The sequence below is a fragment of the Dreissena polymorpha genome, chromosome 9 (assembly GCF_020536995.1).
Source record: "Dreissena polymorpha isolate Duluth1 chromosome 9, UMN_Dpol_1.0, whole genome shotgun sequence".
Taxonomy (NCBI): Eukaryota; Metazoa; Mollusca; class Bivalvia; order Myida; family Dreissenidae; genus Dreissena; species Dreissena polymorpha.
In genome coordinates this window covers 44,622,939-44,642,224 of record NC_068363.1, presented here as the reverse complement: position 1 = coordinate 44,642,224, position 19,286 = coordinate 44,622,939, and the positions used below count along the sequence as shown (strand labels likewise).

Below are 19,286 nucleotides of genomic sequence, written 5' to 3'. Positions count from 1 at the left end.
ATATATATTACTCCACCTCTGTGACACAGGCAGATTTCATATTTATTACTCCATCTCTGTGACACAGGCAGATCCCATATCTAGTACTCCACCTATGTGACACAGACAGACTCCATATCTAGTACTCCACCTCTGTGACACAGGCTGACTCCAAATCTATTACTCCACGTCTGTGACACAGGCAGACACCATATCTATTACTCCACCTCTGTGACACAGGCAGATCCCATATCTATTACTCCACCTCTGTGACACAGACAGACTCCATATCTAGTACTCCACCTCTGTGACACAGACAGACTCCATATCTATTACTCCACCTCTGTGACACAGGCAGATCCCATATCTATTACTCCACCTCTGTGACACAGCTTACTCCATATCTATTACTCCACCTCTCTGACACATATATTTAAGCCTCTCCATGAAATAACAAGGCTTAATACATGTGCGTAATATGTAGTCCCAGATTAGCCTGTGCATTTCACTTAAGGCAGAAACTCTAGTTCCTGATGAGCCTCTGAAGACTAATCTGGGATGACACTTTATGCACATACATTTGAGCCCCGTTCTGAGAGAACTGGGCATAATGCATGTGCGTAAAGTGTCATCCCAGATTAGCCCGCACAGGCTAATCAGGGACGACACTTTCCGCCTAAACTTGATTTTCGGCAAGGAGGGACTTCCTTGAAACTAAAAATACCATAAAAGCGGAAAGTGTCGTCCCTGACAAGCCTGTGCGGTCTGCACAGGCTAATCTGGGATGACACTTTACGCACATGCATTAAATCCTTTTTTTACCAGAGCAAGGCTCATTTATACAAAAATAAATCGTGAGCAATTACAGGACATCAGAAGCCTTTTAAAGTAATTGACATGATTAGAGACCAATAATTACGTTAAATTGCATTTTTTTGCTTGAAATGCTTTTGATATCTGCTGAAAATTGTGTAGTAGAGATTTATTGGGGAAAAAGAACTTCAGTTCTGTCAGTTTGAAAAGGCAAGTTTGGTAGGGATAAACAAATATTGAAAATATGATACAATTAACCTTAAATACAACACGTTACAATGTCTAGGAAATGCCAACTAGATCTAGAATTATATTCTGTTATTTGATTAATTTATATTCACCTTTTTTGGGGCTGATGACTGTTACAGTAGGTTATTACCACTGTCTGAAGCCAAATGTTAATGTAAATATGATTTCAGCTAATATATGAGAATTTTATTTGACTTTGGAATACCATTTAAGTGGAGTAAAATACTGTTAACTAACTTTGTGTGTGGAAAACCACTACATCAACAATTTCAAATAAGATGACTCACTATATATTATAAGAAAAGTATCAATATTTTACTCTTTGCAAAATTTCCAAAAAAACACAAAAAATTATGTAAACCTGTATATACGTATATGATATATCATTGCAACACAGAAACAATTACAGTATTCATACTGCAATTTTATGAGATTTCTCAGACATGAATGACAATCCCCATGTCACGCAATGTATGTTATAGTCTCATTTTTTTAGAGAAAAATGTATGGGGAAATATTTATTTTACAAACAATATTTTAGTTAATTCCTATATGTTTAAGATTTTGTGAGTCTGTTATTTTGCTGTCACCTTATTTTACATTACATTTACTTATCGTTACTGTCGTTCTCAATTTACCTCGTAGCTCCAAAATTTAAAAAAATTGTTTTTCGTCTTTTCCGAATATATGAAGTCTGGTGCGTGATTTGTGCTACTGTATATCTCGTAGCTCTATGCCAACCATAGCCCTTGAAAAGGCCACGTGACGAAATGTTGTAGCTTGATTGTTGGCTTTTTTTCTGGGGAAAAGTCGTAGCGGCGTCATTTCACCTATAGGTACGTCATTTCGTTTGGACAAATTTGACAAAAACGTTTTTATATTTGCAGCTACGAGGTTTCCTATCAGGACGAATTGTGGTACCTCATAAAAATGACAAAACTGTGGTGACAAAATATCGTAGCTACCATTTCTGAATATCAGTATGACTTATCAGTATGACCTACACCTACTGCTTATACCATATTTTGCAGCTTCATTTGTTTGGTATTTTTACAGAATTTCAATTTCTAAAACATCGTTATAAAAAAATGTGACGGTTTTTTGTCTCTCCTGAAAAGTTGGGCATTTTGTAGCTACAAGGTTTAAGAATGACAGCAACGTTATGCAAGTAACAGACAGCTTCCTTACTAGAATCAGAGGTTAAAATGCAGAAGGGCTGTTAAATATGTATGCTAAACAAGCTGTAAATTCCTGGTTTATGGAATCAAAATGCTAAGATTTGCTTGATTAATTTGCAGAAATTTCAGAAATTTCAAATGTTAATTTTTTTGTTTGTCTTTATACTATCCGAATTTGTTTATTTCCGGAATAGCATAATAAGTGAAATTATAAGCCGATTCAGATTCTTTCTTATTTCAGATTTGGATAATGCCATTTGGTTATATAACATTGTTGTGTACCATATAATATTCAAATTATATAAATATAAGAATGTCAAGTCTGATGAATAACGGAAACACTCACATCATTTAATTATGTTGTGAGATTAATAATAAAGTGTTGATCTTCTTTTGGACCTACATGTACTACTCCAGAAGGTCAACTTTTCGGTTAACTCATGAGGATCCTTAGAGTAACATCAATAAAACTTACTAAAGAGGTTTAATACTTCAATTAAAAACTTTGTACAATTATATCACCTGACCTAATTTTGACCATGACCTATTTTTGAGCTATGTATATTTTCACTTGAGCCAATGAATCAATACTGACAGGGCTCCCACCTGGGGAATCAGCGTTTATTGAACCCAGCATCTTGTTTATATCAGTCTTTTTCAAACTCAATTGGTGTCAGACTAAAACCCTTTTACTATAATACCTGCTTGATATGAAGAAAAGGGAAATAAATTTATGATTGTTGGCATCTATTTCCATTTTGAAATCAATTTCTGAATAATATTATGTAAAAGTTATTGTAAAGAAAGAAATCTGCAATGTCAGCTGAAATGGAAAATCAATTTCATATAGTGTTGGAAGGCCACACACACACCACAAAGTCTATACATCTCCATACATTGAAATCCCTTATTAATGAATCTTGTAACTCTGAATTCAGAAATGAACTGAGGGTTAGGAAAATTTGGCTTAATGCATCTGTTTAAAGTGTCATCCCAGATAAGCCTGTGGAGTCTGCACCAGCTTATCAGGGTGACACAGCTTTTATGGTAATGGTAGTCTCTTTAAACAAAAATCCATTTTATGCAGAAAGTGTAGCCCCTGATTAGCCTGTCTGGACTCTGCAGTCTTATTTGGGACAACAGTTTATGGGTATGCATTAAGCCCCATTTTCCCATACCACTGCTCAAATGTTTTCTAACAGACACATTAGTGCATAGGAAAAATACAATCCATGTTGTTTTCTAAGCAGGGTTTTAAATTATGTTTGAAGGACATGATTTGTATTAATGTTTCTATTTTAAATTGAATGTGTAATGTGTGTATGATTTTCTATATCCATGAATGTCCTAGTATTCACATAATCTTGCATTGTTCCTCAAAAGTCTTATAAACATAAGCCTATTTTTATTTTCAATCAACTTTTTACATGTATTGCAGTTACCTTCTGTTAAACTGTTAAACTTTTATGTTGTAAAAAAAGTTTAAAAATATGGGTATTATAACATGCAAAATATTCTGTGTCAATGCGGCATGTGGGGGTAGTTGTCACATCTGTGACAAAGCTCTAGTTTGATATTGGGATATATTGCTTTTTGCCCTGATTAATCAATGAACCTGTGTTATTGCAGGGTGCTGTGCCTAAGGGAAATGCAACCAGGGAAAACATACTGAAACTGGGCCTTAAGGAGGGTCAAGTGGTGTTCAAGTGCCCAAAATGCATCAGTATCAAGCCAGAAAGGGCCCATCACTGCAGGTAAGGGGCTTTGACTATGTAGACAAAGGGCCCATCACTGCAGGTAAGGGGCCTTAACTATGTAGACAAAGGGTCCATCACTGCAGGTAAGGGGCCTTAACTATGTAGACAAATGGCCCATCACTGCAGGTAAGGGGCCTTAACTATGTAGACATAGGGCCCATCACTGCAGGTAAGGGGCTTTCATTATGTAGACAAAGGGCTCATCACTGCAGGTAAGGGGCCTTAACTATGTAGACAAAGGGCACATCACTGCAGGTAAGGGGCTTTGACTATGTAGACAAAGGGCCCATCACTGCAGGTAAGTTGTCTTAACTATGTAGACATAGGGCCCATCACTGCTGGTAAGGGGCCTTAATTATGTAGACAAAGGGGCTGCTGTTTTGTCTGTGACAAAGCTCTTGTTGGTATAGACTTGAATTGCAAAATGACTAAAGAAATCTTTTCCTCTAAAACCACTAGGCCTGAATATTGAATATTTGGTATGTATTATAACTGTTTTGTGGTTCAGTACAAATTTGTTACAAAATGCACTTGGGCTAAAAACTTGTCACGACCAGCATCCAAATTTTCATTGTTCATTCTTTCTACATATTAAAACATGCATCATTTGGCTCATAGTCACTGCTCATAACTGTGATAAGTTCTAGTTTAAATATGAGCCCCGTTGTGGGAAAACTGGGTTTAATGCATGTGTGTAAAGTTGGAAGGCTAATTAGGGATGACACTTTCCGCCTATGGTATTTTCATGTAAGGGACGTCTCTTCTAAACCAAAATGCACGCTGCACATGCTAGTCAGGTACAACACTTTAGGTCCATGTAATAAACTCCGTTATTCAAGAACGTTGCTCATATATGCATGACTGTTTTCCAGTGTTTGCCAGAGGTGTATAAGGAAGATGGACCATCACTGTCCATGGGTGAACAACTGTGTCGGAGAAAATAACCAGAAATTCTTTGTCCTCTTTACTGTAAGTACAGACACTGCATGTTTATTGTGTTTTGAATGATCAATGTTAATATAACGGAACGTGTTAGACCCATACAATGTGTGTTTTTGTAGAAAATAAATACATTAAACAATGACCGTTTATCAAATAAAGATAATGAATTGCTTTATAACATGTCCTTGTCAAGATTCAAGCATATACCTTGTCTTATACTTTGTCTGTTTTGTGACTTACTGCTGTTCACCTGAGCACTAAGTGTTCATGGTGAGCTTTTGATCACCTTTTTTCTGTCATTTGTCATGTGTAGTCTACATTAACATTGTTAACAGTATAGAGGCCACAATTATTGTCAAATCTTCATGAAACTTGGTCAGAACATTTGTTTCAATGATATCTAGGCCGAGTTCCAAACTGGGTCATGTAAGGTCAAGAAGAAGGTCTCTAGGTCAAATTAAAGAAAAAGCTTGTTTACACTCTATAAGTCACATTTATAGTCTTATCATCTTGAATCCTGGTTCTCATATTTTTACTAATGATAGCTGAGTTCAAAAATAGTTCTGGTCAATTGCAAAAAACATGGTCACCAGGGGGTAGAGCAGTTTTCTTAATATGTCTATACAAAAACCTTGTTTACACTCTAGAAGTCTTATGTTTAGTTCAATCTTAATAAAACCTGGTCAGACCATTTTTTCTAATGATATCTTGGCTGAGTTTGAAAACGGTTCAGTTCCGTTGAAAAACATGGCCACCAGAAGGCTGGGAAGTTTTTTTATATGGCTTATGTTAAGCATTGTTTAAAATTTGGAAGTCTCATTTAAGGTCCAATCTTGATGAAACATGGTAGGAACATTTGCTCCAAGGATATCTTTGCGGAGTTCAAAAATGGATGTGGCCTGTTGAAAAAAATGTCCTCCAGGTGGCTTGGTAGTTTTCCATATATGTGTAAAGTCAAACCATGTAAGCACTCTAGAAGTCACATTAACAGTCGGGTCTTCACAAAATGTTTGTCAGATCATTTGTTATAATGATTATTTGGCTCAATGTCTAAAATTATTTTGGTGTCTGGAAAAATATGTCCATCAGGGGGCTGAGCAGTTTTTCTTGATTGGCTATAGTAAAACCTTGTTAATGCTCTAATGGCCACACTCTTGGGCCAATCTTCATGAAACATAGTCAGAACATTTGTCCCAATGATATAGCAGCTAAGGATGAAACTGGGTCATGTGAGCTCCAAAAATACGTCATGATGTCAAAAAAAAGTTTCTTAAAGAAGTCTCTTCCTTTATCAAATCTTCAGGAACCTTAGTCAAAACAATTGTTCTAATGGTATCTAATCTGAGATAAAAAATGGTCTGACCAATTAAATCTTTATGATTCTTTAAGTGCTTTAATTATTTCAAACTCCACCTTATCAGAAAAGTTTAGTTCCTTAAGGTCTCAGATTAGCGACTTGTTTCAAATCTTTTGTATGTCATCAAACATTACTCTGTCTTTGTATAGTGTCTTTCTTTGCTACCAGCGTTCTATCAATGTTGTGTCTAGTTCAGTCAATATTCTTTATCTTATATATGCCCTTTTCAGTGAATATTCATTCTTTGTTATGTGGCTATTTCTGTTATTATTCTATCTTTGTTATGTGTCTATTTGAATTCATGTTTGTTTCTGTTTTATACAATATAATTCCACATCTGTGTGGTGTCTATGTAATATAAGTCAATAATTTTTAGCTCACCTGATTGTTCAGGTGGTCAAAACATTGTTTGTATTAATATCTCTGACGAGTTCGCAAATGGTCCAGATCGGTGAAAAAACATGGCCGCCAGTTGGCAGGGCATTTTTCTCTATATTTATATTGTGAAAACATGTGAGCACTCTAGAAGTCACATTTTTGGCCCAATCATCATGAAAATGGGTCAAAACATTGTTTTTATTGATATCTCTGACGAGTTCAAAAATGGTCCAGATCGGTGAAAAAACATGGCCGCCAGTTGGCAGGGCATTTTTCTCTATATGTATATTGTGAAAACATGTGAGCACTCTAGAAGTCACATTTTTGGCCCAATTTTCATAAAATTTGGTCAGAACATTTGTTTCCTTGACATGAGAGTTGAGTTCAAAAATGGTTCCAGTCAGTTGAATAACATTGCTGGCGGGGGGGGGGGGGCAGTTTTCCTCATTTGGCTACAGAGAAACCTTGTAAATACTCTAGAAGTCACAATTTTTGCCCAATCATCATGAAAATTGGTCAAAACATTGGTTTTATTGATATCTCGGACGAGTTTGAAAATGGTCCAGATCGGTGAAAAAACATGGCCGCCAGTGGGCCGGCATTTTTCTCTATATGTATAAAGTGAAAACATGTGAACACTAGATAATAGTCACATTTTTGGCCCAATTTTCATGAAATTTTGTCAGAACATTTGTGAGTTGAGTTTGAAAATGGTTCCGGTCAGTTGAATAACATGGCTGCCGTGGGGGGGGGATGCTTTTCTCATATTTATATAGTAAAAAAAGCTTGTGAACACTCTAGAAGTCACATTTTTTGCCCAATCATGATGAAACTTGGTAGAAAGATAGGTTTTATATATATCACATTATTAATGCCAAAATTATTGCCGTTAGATTTTCCAAATTTTCATTATATTGTACAAAATCCTTGTAAACACAATTTTGTTTCAGATTTTATGAATCTTGGTCATAATATTTATTTTTGTAAGCAAAGTTTGATGTTTGGTAAGGGGGGTCAAATCTTACAAAAACAAAATAACTCCATATGCCAGAGGTTTGGTTCAATAACGATGAAACTTGTTTGTCTGGACAATATCTAGGTCAAGTTTGATGTTTGGTAAAGATTGAATGAACTGACTCCTCTCAGGTGAGCGAACTAGGGCCATCTTGGCCCTCTTGTTTTGGGTTTGTCCCTATTTTAGACAATTTTCTATCTCTGGTTTATTATGCCCCCCCTTCGCTCGAAGAAGAGGGGGTATATTGCTTTGCACATGTCGGTCGGTATGTCGGTCTGTCGGTCGGTCAGTCCACCAGGTGGTTTCCGGATGATAACTCAAGAACGCTTGGGGCTAGGATCATGAAACATCATAGGCACATTGATCATGACTCGCAGATGACCCCTATTGATTTTGAGGTCACCAGGTCAAAGGTCAAGGTCACGGTGACCTGAAATAGTAAAATGGTTTCCGGATGATAATTCAAGAATGCTTAGGCCTAGGATCATGAAACTTGATTGGTAGATTGATCATGACTCGCAGTTGACCCCTATTGATTTTCAGGTCACTAGGTCAAAGGTCAAGGTCACAGTGACCTGAAATAGTAAAAGGGTTTCCGGATGATAACTCAAGAACGCTTATTCCTAGGATCATGAAACTTGATAGGTAGATTGTTCATGCCTCACAGATGACCCCTATTGATTTTCAGGTCACTAAGTCAAAGGTCAAGGTCACGGTGACCCGAAATAGTAAAATGGTTTCCGGATGATAACTCAAGAACGCTTATGGCTAGGATCATGAAACTTCATAGGTACATTGATCATGACTGGCAGATGACCCTCATTGATTTGCAGGTCACTAGGTCAAAGGTCAAGGTCACAGTGACAAAAAACATATTCACACAATGGCTGTCACTACAACGGAGAGCCCATATGGGGGGCATGCATGTTTTACAAACAGCCCTTGTTTCTATTTCATTTCATAGTTAACATGTCTATTTTAGTCAATATTTTACATAACTCTGGTATGTGTATTTCATTTCAGAATAAACGTGTCTATTTTAGTCAATTTTTTATGTAACTATGGTATGTGTCTATTACATTTCATAGTAAACGTGTCTGTTTTAGTCAATATTGTATATAACTCTGGTATGTGTCTATTTCATTTTATAGTAAACGTGTCTGTTTTAGTCAATATTGTATATAACTCTGGTATGTGTCTATTTCATTTCATAGTAAACGTGTCTGTTTTAGTCAATATTGTATATAACTCTGGTATGTGTCTATTTCATTTCATAGTAAACGTGTCTGTTTTAGTCAATATTGTATATAACTCTGGTATGTGTCTATTTCATTTCATAGTAAACGTGTCTGTTTTAGTCAATATTGTATATAACTCTGGTATGTGTCTATTTCATTTCATAGTAAACGTGTCTGTTTTAGTCAATATTGTATATAACTCTGGTATGTGTCTATTTCATTTCATAGTAAACGAATCTGTTTTAGTCAATATTGTATATAACTCTGGTATGTGTCTATTTCAGCTGTACATCTGCCTAATCTCCATCCATTCTGTGTATCTGGCCATTCAACATTTCATCATCTGCATAGGACAGGACTGGAAGGGTACGTGTTGAGCCTCAACCTGGGAACACTGGGCTTAATTCATGTGCACCAAGTATCATCCCAGATGATCACAGACGACACTTTGCCTAAACTGGATAGAAGAGACTTCCATTAAACAAAAATTACCATAAAAGCGAAATTTGTTGTCCCTGTTTAGCCTGTGTTGACTAAACAGGCTTATTTGGGATGACACTTAATGTCTTTGTCCACATGCATTATAAAAACAAGTTTTCCAAAAACTAGGCTCATTTTACTGCTGCGCTGTGTCAAAGCTTCAAATACTTGTTTTACTGAAACTAAATTCTAATAGTTTGCTTTAAAAAAAATTAAAGTTGGCTGAGGGGAATATACTTTTAGGTGTTGCTGAATTTCAGCCCAAAAGAAAATTGATGAAAATATGCCATGTGTCTAGTTGCTCAAGACTAACAACAGCCAGTAAACAGTGTGTTGACTTCAGACCCAAATAAAATTAACCTTGAATGCTGAGTTATTATCAAACATATTCAAATTATTCACACCAACACATTTTTTAACACATACATTAAAGGGTAAAATATTTAGTCACATTTAAAACTTAAATCAACAATTAACGCTGTTAGCTTTACTGGTTGTTTTGAAGTTTAAGTTTTTGAGCAACCAGACCCAGAATGATTAAACAAAACTAAGAAACAAAATACTTGAGCCGCGCCTTGTGAAAAGGAGGTTTAATGCATGTACGTAGTGTCGTCCCAGATGAGCCTGTGCACTCTGCACAGGCTCATCAGGGACAACACTGTCCGCCTTAACTGGATTTTTGCTAAGAAGAGACTCTTTAAACGAAAAGTATCATAAAAGCCTAAAGTGTCGTCCCTGATTAGCCTGTGCAGACTGCACAGGCTAATCAAGGACAACACTTTACGGACATGCATTAAACCCCTTTGTACAGAGCACGGCTGACTTGTTTGTTTTGGCAGGCTGCTCGGGAGTGTCCCCCCCAGCGACGACCATATTCCTGATATTCCTCGTCTTCGAAGGGCTGCTGTTTGGCATATTTACAGCAATCATGTGTGGATCACAGCTCTCAGCTATTTGCTCAGACGAGACGGTACGTGGAACTTTGCGGTGACAATGGTTTTAATAGAGGACTTTTGTTGGTTTCGCGTGATAATCAAACTTAATTCAGAGAAGATCATAGAAATTTATATTTTCACCATGGCACATTTCCTTAAAACAGTGAATTACCAGATATTTTCATATAAACAGCTTAAGATAAGGAAAATAAGTCTTATTATTCCTTGGTAAGGAGTGATTTTTCAGTTTTTATTTTGAAGTCACCAGGTTAAACAGAAAGGTCACATGAGCTTGTATCGAGAAATAGGTTTCATCATGACATCTAGAAGAAGCTTTGACCTCTGTCCATTAAATAGGTATGCTGCTTATTGGAAGGAAATAATGACCGATATTGATTTTGAGGTCAACAGGTCAAAATTCAAGGTGGCAAGGGTTTTTTTAACTTTTACTTTGATGGGTGACTGCCAAACTCTAGTGAGTGGTTTTATTTGTGGGGTTTTACTGTATTTTTCTGGATTGTCAAGTGAAGATTTATTTATTTAGTATGCAACTTCTGATGCTGTATGCCTACATATAAAAAGTAATTTTTACTGATAATAAATCTGTTCACATTCTTTTTAAGCCTATCAGAAGTGTAAATAACTATATGCAATCAGCACTAAATCAGAACAGCATGCTAGAAACTCACAAGCTGTTCAGGTTTTATGCTGTTTGCTGTTCATCAGTATCTTAGGTTTGGATATAAAGCCTTTAAAATCATGAACAACTTTAATATATTAAAAAAGTTCTTTAATTTTATTTTCTAAGGGGCTAAAAATGGGTCAAAATGTGTATATAAGCAGTAAAGGGTTCAATAAAACATAACTTGTTTGTGTTTAACAGGGGATAGAACAGCTGAAGAAAGACCAAACAACTTGGCAGAAAAGATCCTATTGGCTGAGTATCAAATCTGTGTTTGGACACCCCTTCAGTTGGCGATGGTTTTCACCTTTCTCACGACCAAACTTTGTGTACTTTGGTACGCAACAGTACTGTGTGTAACCCTGTGCTGATTGTTAGTTTCAGTGGTTACAGTTTTATGTGATATATTTGACGTTATTCATTTTAGTATAACTAGTGGAACTTAGCTGAAATTACGGATGAAGTTATGTTGGTGTGGTATCTATTGATGAGGTATTCGGAACTAGTTCCTACAGAAACTCGTTCCTTTGTCTGAGGTGTGTATATAATGTAGGGACCAATGGTTGGGCTGCAAATAAAATGTAGGAACCAATAATTGGGCTATCAAAATGATGGGGGAAGTCAATTGTCCAGTTTATCTCCGCAATCTGGATTTGAGCGGTCCAGGGTTGATTTTTAGATCAATGTAAATCTGATGAGTTTTTAAGTGGGTGGTTGGGTTGCGGTAGGGACCAATTTGTTTGAGTGCGCGATCATTTGATAACAAATATTGTTTAAGATTCCTCTGCGATCCACAAATAAGCTTACTCTGGGAACCGATTAGCCCAGTCTTTAATTACCGTATTGATTTCTGATTGGTAAGTGGCTGGCTAGGACATGAAGGTAAGTGACGAAATCTCTTCGCTACTTTTCAAAAATCATACCAGTCTACAAAATGTTGCAAATGTCCACCATCTTAAAATATTAAACAATTGATTAGCAAAGTAACGAACTGCAATAGCATATTGTGCAGCAACATGTTAATCAAAATAGATATTGATTAAGTTTTTGCTAGGTTACTGGTTTTCATTTTCTGAAGTCAAACAATATGCATCCTTATTTGATTTCATGTGCAAAAAGCGTACAGGTTTTGGACTACCTGTTTTGGGATACAGTATTGTTTGTCGATTTTAATTTATTTTCGACATTCTTTGTAACATTTTTTTTTTAAATGAGGAATACACATACGGTGATATGGATGATCTGGTTTATAATATTTTGCATTGTACTCTAATGAAATTGCAACCGGAAAGACTACAGAAAAAGTACTCTAGGCTAGGGCTTGGGGTTCCCCCCCATAGGTGCTCTGTCCTTTATCCCTATTGGGGACCTGAGGCCCAACACACCTGGCTTGATATTTCCTGTTTTTAAATTTAAGACATTTTACACCCCTAAATCTATAAAAAAAATATGTAGGAAACAATGTACATGCTGTCAATAAAATGTAGAAACCAATGTCTGGGCTGTCAAAAAAATGAAGGAACCATTGTCTGAGTTATCAAAAAAATGTAAAAACCAAGGTAGGCTTGTGTCAAAAATAGCAAAAGAATGATTGTCCATAGGGTACCAACGTCTGGGATTTGTAGATTTAGGTTCCCTTATCTGAAGATGTTTATATGATTTTATTATACTCCCATATTCTGTGTAGGACATGTTTCAGCTCAACTTGTATTTTAAAAGATGATTTTTTATAAAGTGGTTTTGAAAAAAATTGTTTTCTTCTTTGCTTTGAATGTTCCATTGTTTACCTGCTTTACATTTAGTTCTGTTACTGAATCAGCTTTAAAATTATCTGTTCAAAATATGCAAGGCATATATGTCCCTAAGAAACACTAATTATCTGTACTGAACATATACAGATAGTCTTAAATACACACAGCTTATTCATTGTCTTTTCCTAACTACACACGGTTTATTTATTGTTTTGTCCTAAGTAAACTTGTTTCTTTTTCAATTATACAAAGCTTATTTGTCCTTAATAGACAGAGCTTATCTGTTCTAACTTGCTAGGCATAAATTATTCTTTTTGCACTTGTATCATTTCTTGCTCAATGTATACATATATTTGCTTTTTTTGGTTTGTTTATGTTTTCATTTGATTTCATAGCTCCCTTAAGCAACAACTGTCTTTTGTGGCTATCCATTGTTTCATTGGTCTTAAACTGTGATTATTTCATTCCAATTTTCATGAGCATATCCATCTTTACAAGTAGAATTGTATACTATTTTGGGGTTTTGTCATATATAGGCTGTGTGTGTTTTTTCAAAATCTTGATCACTAATTATACCTCCACAAACGAAGTTTAGGGGAGTATATAGGGGTGAACTTGTCTGTATGTCGGACTGTCTGTTGGTCCGTATTAAGTGTCCCTCTCTAATTCAAGTTTTCATCTGATCTTCACCAAACTTGGTCAGAAGTTGCATCTACATGATGTCTAGGCCAAGTTTGAACATGGGCCTTGCCGGGTCAAAAACTAGGTAACGGGGTCACTTAGTGCGTTTTAAACATTCAGCATGTTGTCCGCTCTCTAATATGTAGTTTTCATCCGATCTGCACCAAACTTGGTCAGAAGTTGTATCTAGATAATCTTAAGGCCAAGTTCGAATATGGGCCTTGCCGGGTCAAAAACAAGGTCACGGGGTAACTTAGTGCGTTTTTTAACATTCAGCATGGTGTCCTCTCTTTTATTCAAGTAGTTTTCATCCAATCTTCACCAAACTTGGTCAGAAGTTTTATCTAGATGATCTGAAGTCAAAGTTCGAACATGGGTCATGCCAGATCAAAAACTAGGTCACAGGGTCACTTAGTATGTTTTACACATTGAGCATGGTGTCCGCTCTCTATTTCAAGTATTTTAAATCCGATCTTCACCACACTTGGTCAGAAGTTGTTACTAGATGATGTGTAGGTCAAGTTTTAACATGGGCCATGCCGGGTCAAAAACTAGGTCACGGGGTCACTTAGTGTGTTTTTAACCTCACCATGTTGTCCGCTCTCTAATTCAAGTAGTTTTTATTCAATCTTCACCAAAATTGGTCAGAAGTTGTATCTTGATAATGTCTAGGTTAAGTTTGAATATGGTTCATGCCGGGTCAAAAACTAGGTCACGGGGTATCTTAGTGCATTTTAAACCTCACCATGTCGTCCGCTATCTAATTCAAGTAGTTTTCATCCAATCCTCACCAAACTTGGTCACAAGTTTTATCTAAATGATCTTTAGGACAAGTTTGAACATGGGCCATTCAGGGCCTAAAACTAGGTCACTGGGTTACTCAGTGCGTTTTTTAACATTCAGCATTATGTCCGCTCTCTAATTCAAGTAGATTACATCCGATCTTCACCAAACTTGGTCAGAAGTTTAATGGAGATGATCTTAAGGCCAAGATAGAACATGGGCCTTTCTGGGTCAAAAACTAGGTCAAGGGGTCACTTAGTGCGTTTTAAAAATTGAGCATGGTGTCTGCTGTTTTTTGTGAAGACGACATGCAAAATATTATGTGTCAATGTGGCATGTGGAGGTATTCGTCAAGTCTGTGACAAAGCTCTAGTTATTTTGAATAATACAATTGTAGATGTGGCAATTCAGGAACAATTTTATTATTTGTAACGATAATGTATAATTTATTCAAAACCATGTTTTTATACTCACATATGCAACAGTTTCAAATTTAAGTTTCAAATGTAAGTTTCAAATATTTAAACTCAGTTAATTAATATCATTCTAAATTCATTATTTAAAAGTAAAAATTTTGATATTGTACATAATGTGTTTAATTCATATGTTATATGCTTGCACTGATGTACAAAATAGAGAACCGGCTATCATAAATCTTATTGAATGGTAAACATTAGTTGTGGAATGTCATGTCTTTTCATATACTAGTAGAATGATGTTTTTAAAGGGCAATTATTTGCAAATCCAAAACCTATATTTATGTAATTTCCTTGTTTGATGGTTATGTGATAATTTTAACTTATTTGATGTTGTTTTTTTTTACGGCTTATTTATCAACACATTCAATGTTTCATAGTCAATTTAAATAGAGCCACTAAGCAGAACAACCAAATAATTGTATTTGATACTTTTTATTTGATCTATATGTGTGCCTTAATGGTTACCATAAAATATAGCAGTCACAATTTTGTTTTAACAAATATGTCTTACACTTTTTTTTAGTCAATATATTATAGATTTATTTTAAAGACTCCCTTGACTTGGTGCATATTGGTCAGCTCTGATTTCAATGCAGTGTTTGCATGATCATCAGGTGAAGATACCATGCATATGATTATTATTTCTTTAACTATATATGTCTGTTACATTCTTCTTTTGTCCAATATATAGAGATCTGAAGTCCCAATACAATATTAGGCTGTAATTTAATACCTTGAACTATTAAAAAAAAATATCATCAAAGTTTGTACAACCTATTTGTTCAGTTTCAAAATGTAACTCTTTTGCAATGTTAAAGCAAAAATATATCAGGCTTTCTCATGTTGCTTCCTTTTTATTGTATTTTTTTTCAAATGTCTTTACATTACCTACGATTGTTATTGTTACACGTTCTTGTTTTTGTTGTTTTATGTATGTACCTTCTAAAGACATAAGGTTCATGCTATGCATTACTTTCCTAAACATCTAATGATCAGAATTGCAGACAATAACTCTTTGTTTAGCCAAAATTTATCTAACTGTGTTTATGTTTTTATAATATGATTGTATTTTGCCAAAAGCATGTATTTCTGATAATGTGTATAAATAAAGCGAAATAGTAACTTATTTAACTATTTTATTCTTTAACACTCTTCGATTGTTATTAATAATAATTCTTGTTGTGTATGCATACGAGTGTTGGTATCTATGGAACTGCTACATTTATAGACTGCTGTGTCTTGTTTTCTTTGAGATGAAATATTATATTTTATGGCTTTTACATAAAGTTGACTTTGCTTTAATGTTAGTTCTAATCTTAAAGTTTTAAAGATACATTATTGCTAGAAAAAAAATGAAGAAAATGTCATTAAATATGTTTACATTATTCTCTTTTAAGACAAATAATGTTTAATTAGTATGATTGGTACATATGTTGAGTGGACATATATGTTATTCTCAGTAATCTAAATATATTTTTGAAATAGTGTATTTTATTTATTGAATGAACATAGTTTAATTAATAGAGGCATAAAATAATTAATATGTTTGAATAAAAATAACTGTGTTTAAGGCATAAGTGTGTACCAGTGAAATATTTACACCTTCTGATTTGTCCATAGATCTATATATAAAAAGTACACATTAAATGATTATATTAGTTATTTGTTAACATATTTATATTCAAACCCTTGTGTTTTGATTAAGATTAAACAACGTGAGTGTTTATTAAACAAAGAAAATATATGTATACTAAGTCTTTAAATTATAATTGAAAGGGGAAAAATATTTTGATGCTGTGCTATACTTGATTCTGTGGATCAAAGCTTGCATTTTGAATACTCAAATTCCAAGGTTGCATTATCTTTTGTTTTGGTGTTTGTTACAATTTAAATTTATAGAAATATTCTTAGTTATTTTAATTTTCAGTTTTGTTGTAGTAAAATAATGTAGTTAAATGTTATAACTTCAAGTACTTTGCCATTTTATAAAACTTCAAATGATTACTATATATATGTTTATTTTCATATATTGTTAATGTATATAGGTAGATATATATGTAATTATTTGTTAGGTGAAGTGTAATTTAAATGTTCATATAGAATAGCATTCACTATTTTGTGAACTGCATCAGTTGTTGTACTTTTGTAATAAAAACATACAACTTTTCTTCTGTTTTGGTTCTCTTAATACAAGTACAATAACATTGGTAGAAGTTATAACACAACGCAGACTAAACAGTTAAGAAAATTTAAATTTTCACAGATTTTGGCATGTTTTGATTTTTTTTCATTTAAAGGCTTTATATTGAAAAATGTTAACATCCAGTAAAAAATCAAGAATAAAATTAAAAAAGAAAAAAAGGTAACCCTCAGCAGGGCTCGAGCCACTGATCCCTGGAGTAATGGAGTAAAAAGTCTCCCACTTAAACCACTCGGCCATCCTTCCGAATACAACGACAGGTGTATTTTATACTTCATATAACCAATCCTCGTAGTTTCACAAAATATAACGACAACAATAGAACTCTCCAAATTATTTATTCGTTTCTGTTGCAACGCTTTATAATTTACGGGTTTTTAAATCGTCAAAAGATGCACATAATGGCTATTTTAGAGCATGGTAAATGTTCCAGTATTACTGTTTCCTCACAAATATCATAACTAAAACGAAAATTTGCGAATCTGTACCAACTTTTTTTTAATTTTGTAAATTAACCCAAACGTGAAAAGGCCCCTTTAAGATATGAGTCTCGTTCTGAGGTCACGCAGCTTAACATTAAAGGGATCTTTTCACGGTTTGGTTAATTGACAAAATTGAAAAAAGTTGTTTCAGAATCGCAAATTTTGGTTTAGTTATTATATTTGTGAGGAAACAGTATTACTGAACATTTGCCATGGTCTAATAATGCCATTATATGCATCTTTTGACGATTTAAAAACCTAAAAATTATAAAGCGTTGCAACGCGAAACGGTTGAATAATTTGGAGAGTTCTGTAGTTGTCGTTTAAATTTGTGAAACTACGAAGATTGCTTATATAATGTATAAAATACGGCCGCTATGTATGCTTGGCATGATAGCTCAGTTGGCTTATGCGTTTTTACTTCAGGATTCCGGTGGTCACAGGTTCGTGCCCTGTTTTTTTTTCATTTTTTTAAATTTTATTTTTGATTTTTTACTGTAGCTTTTAAAATTTAATTTTAACATTTATCAATATAAAGCATTAAATGACAAACTTCAAAACATGCCAAAATCTGTGAAAAGGCCCCTTTAATTCATGTGTGTAAAGTAATGTCCAAGATAAGCCTGTTCAGTCGGAAAAATTTCAGACAGTTACGTGAAGGTGGTCGGACAGCTGTGTCAAACCATGTCTACATTGTAACATCTCAACAAATTGGTGTATTTAATAGTACGTAATAGTCCTAGTATATTTACGCACTATATTACCTAAATTAGACAATTTCTCAATATGACAATTTAAAAAAATGTTAGATTCCAAAAAGGAATGCATGCAATATATTCAAACAAGCAAATGAAAACTCCTGGCTAAGAAAAATCATTAACTAATATGTTGGTTTATTGATATAATCACCCGAAATTTAAAAAGTAATAAAGTAATTGTAATGCTTTTAAATACAGGTGGTTAGTGTGTGGCTATGATATTAATGAGTAAAATCATTATTTTGAATAAAAAATAATCGAATTATAACGAAATTATATTATGTGATCCTTCCCAAAAGAAGACGAAAGAAAAAGAAACTTTCATACGAGGACTTCAACATTGAAGGCTATGACTATATGGTACGCCCATTGACAGAAGGAAGAGGGGTGATTATATATTTTAAACCATTTTTATCTGTTCAGCCTGTAGATATTTCGAACAAATGTTATTTTGTAGAATCTATCTGGATCCGCTTGAAACTTCTAGGATCAGACAGTCTATTGATAGGCAACGTTTATCTAAGTCCGCAATCATCCAAAGAGAATAACTTTAAAGGGATCTTTTCACGCTTTGGTAAATTGACAAAATTGAAAGAAGTTGTTTCAGATTCGCAAATTTTCGTTTTAGTTATGATAATTGTGAGGAAACAGTAATACTGAACATTTACCATGGTCTAATATAGCCATTATATGCATCTTTTGACGAATTTAAAACCTAAAAGTATAAAGCGTTGCAACGCGAAACGATTGAATAATTTGGAGAGTTCTGTTTTTGTTGTTAAATTTTGTGAAACTACGAAGATTGCTTATATAAGGTATAAAATACATCAAGTACGTGTACTCGGCGGAATAGCTCAGTAGGCTGGAGCGTTTTTACTTCAGGACTCTGGCAGGACTCCAGGGGTCACTGGTTCGAAACCTGTTCCGGGCTATATTTTTTTCCTTTTTTTAATTTTATTCTTGATTATTTACTGGAGCTTTTACGATCCAATGTTTACATTTATCGATATAAAGCATTTAATGAATAAGTTAAACAATGCCAAAATCTGTGAAAAGGCACCTTTAACTTGAATTTACTTCTAAGAAAGGCTGTTTAACAGAAAGATACACATATCCTTGTTGCAGGCGATTTCAATTAATTGAACTGGG

The 19,286-nt window shown here is 34.5% G+C and overlaps 1 protein-coding gene across 2 annotated transcripts in view; it reads left to right on the top strand.

The window, feature by feature from the left end:
• Positions 1 to 16,864, top strand: part of LOC127846535 (palmitoyltransferase ZDHHC3-like) — a 43,069-nt gene extending 26,205 nt beyond the window's left edge. For both annotated transcript variants that reach the window (XM_052377893.1, XM_052377892.1), the window contains 5 exons: positions 3,849 to 3,973; positions 4,849 to 4,945; positions 9,191 to 9,272; positions 10,226 to 10,356; positions 11,205 to 16,864. In XM_052377893.1, coding sequence (XP_052233853.1) covers positions 3,849 to 3,973; positions 4,849 to 4,945; positions 9,191 to 9,272; positions 10,226 to 10,356; positions 11,205 to 11,363 — 594 coding nt within the window. In that variant the 3' untranslated portion in view covers positions 11,364 to 16,864. The remainder of the gene's footprint in view (positions 1 to 3,848; positions 3,974 to 4,848; positions 4,946 to 9,190; positions 9,273 to 10,225; positions 10,357 to 11,204) is intronic.
• The last annotated feature ends 2,422 nt before the right edge of the window (positions 16,865 to 19,286 follow it).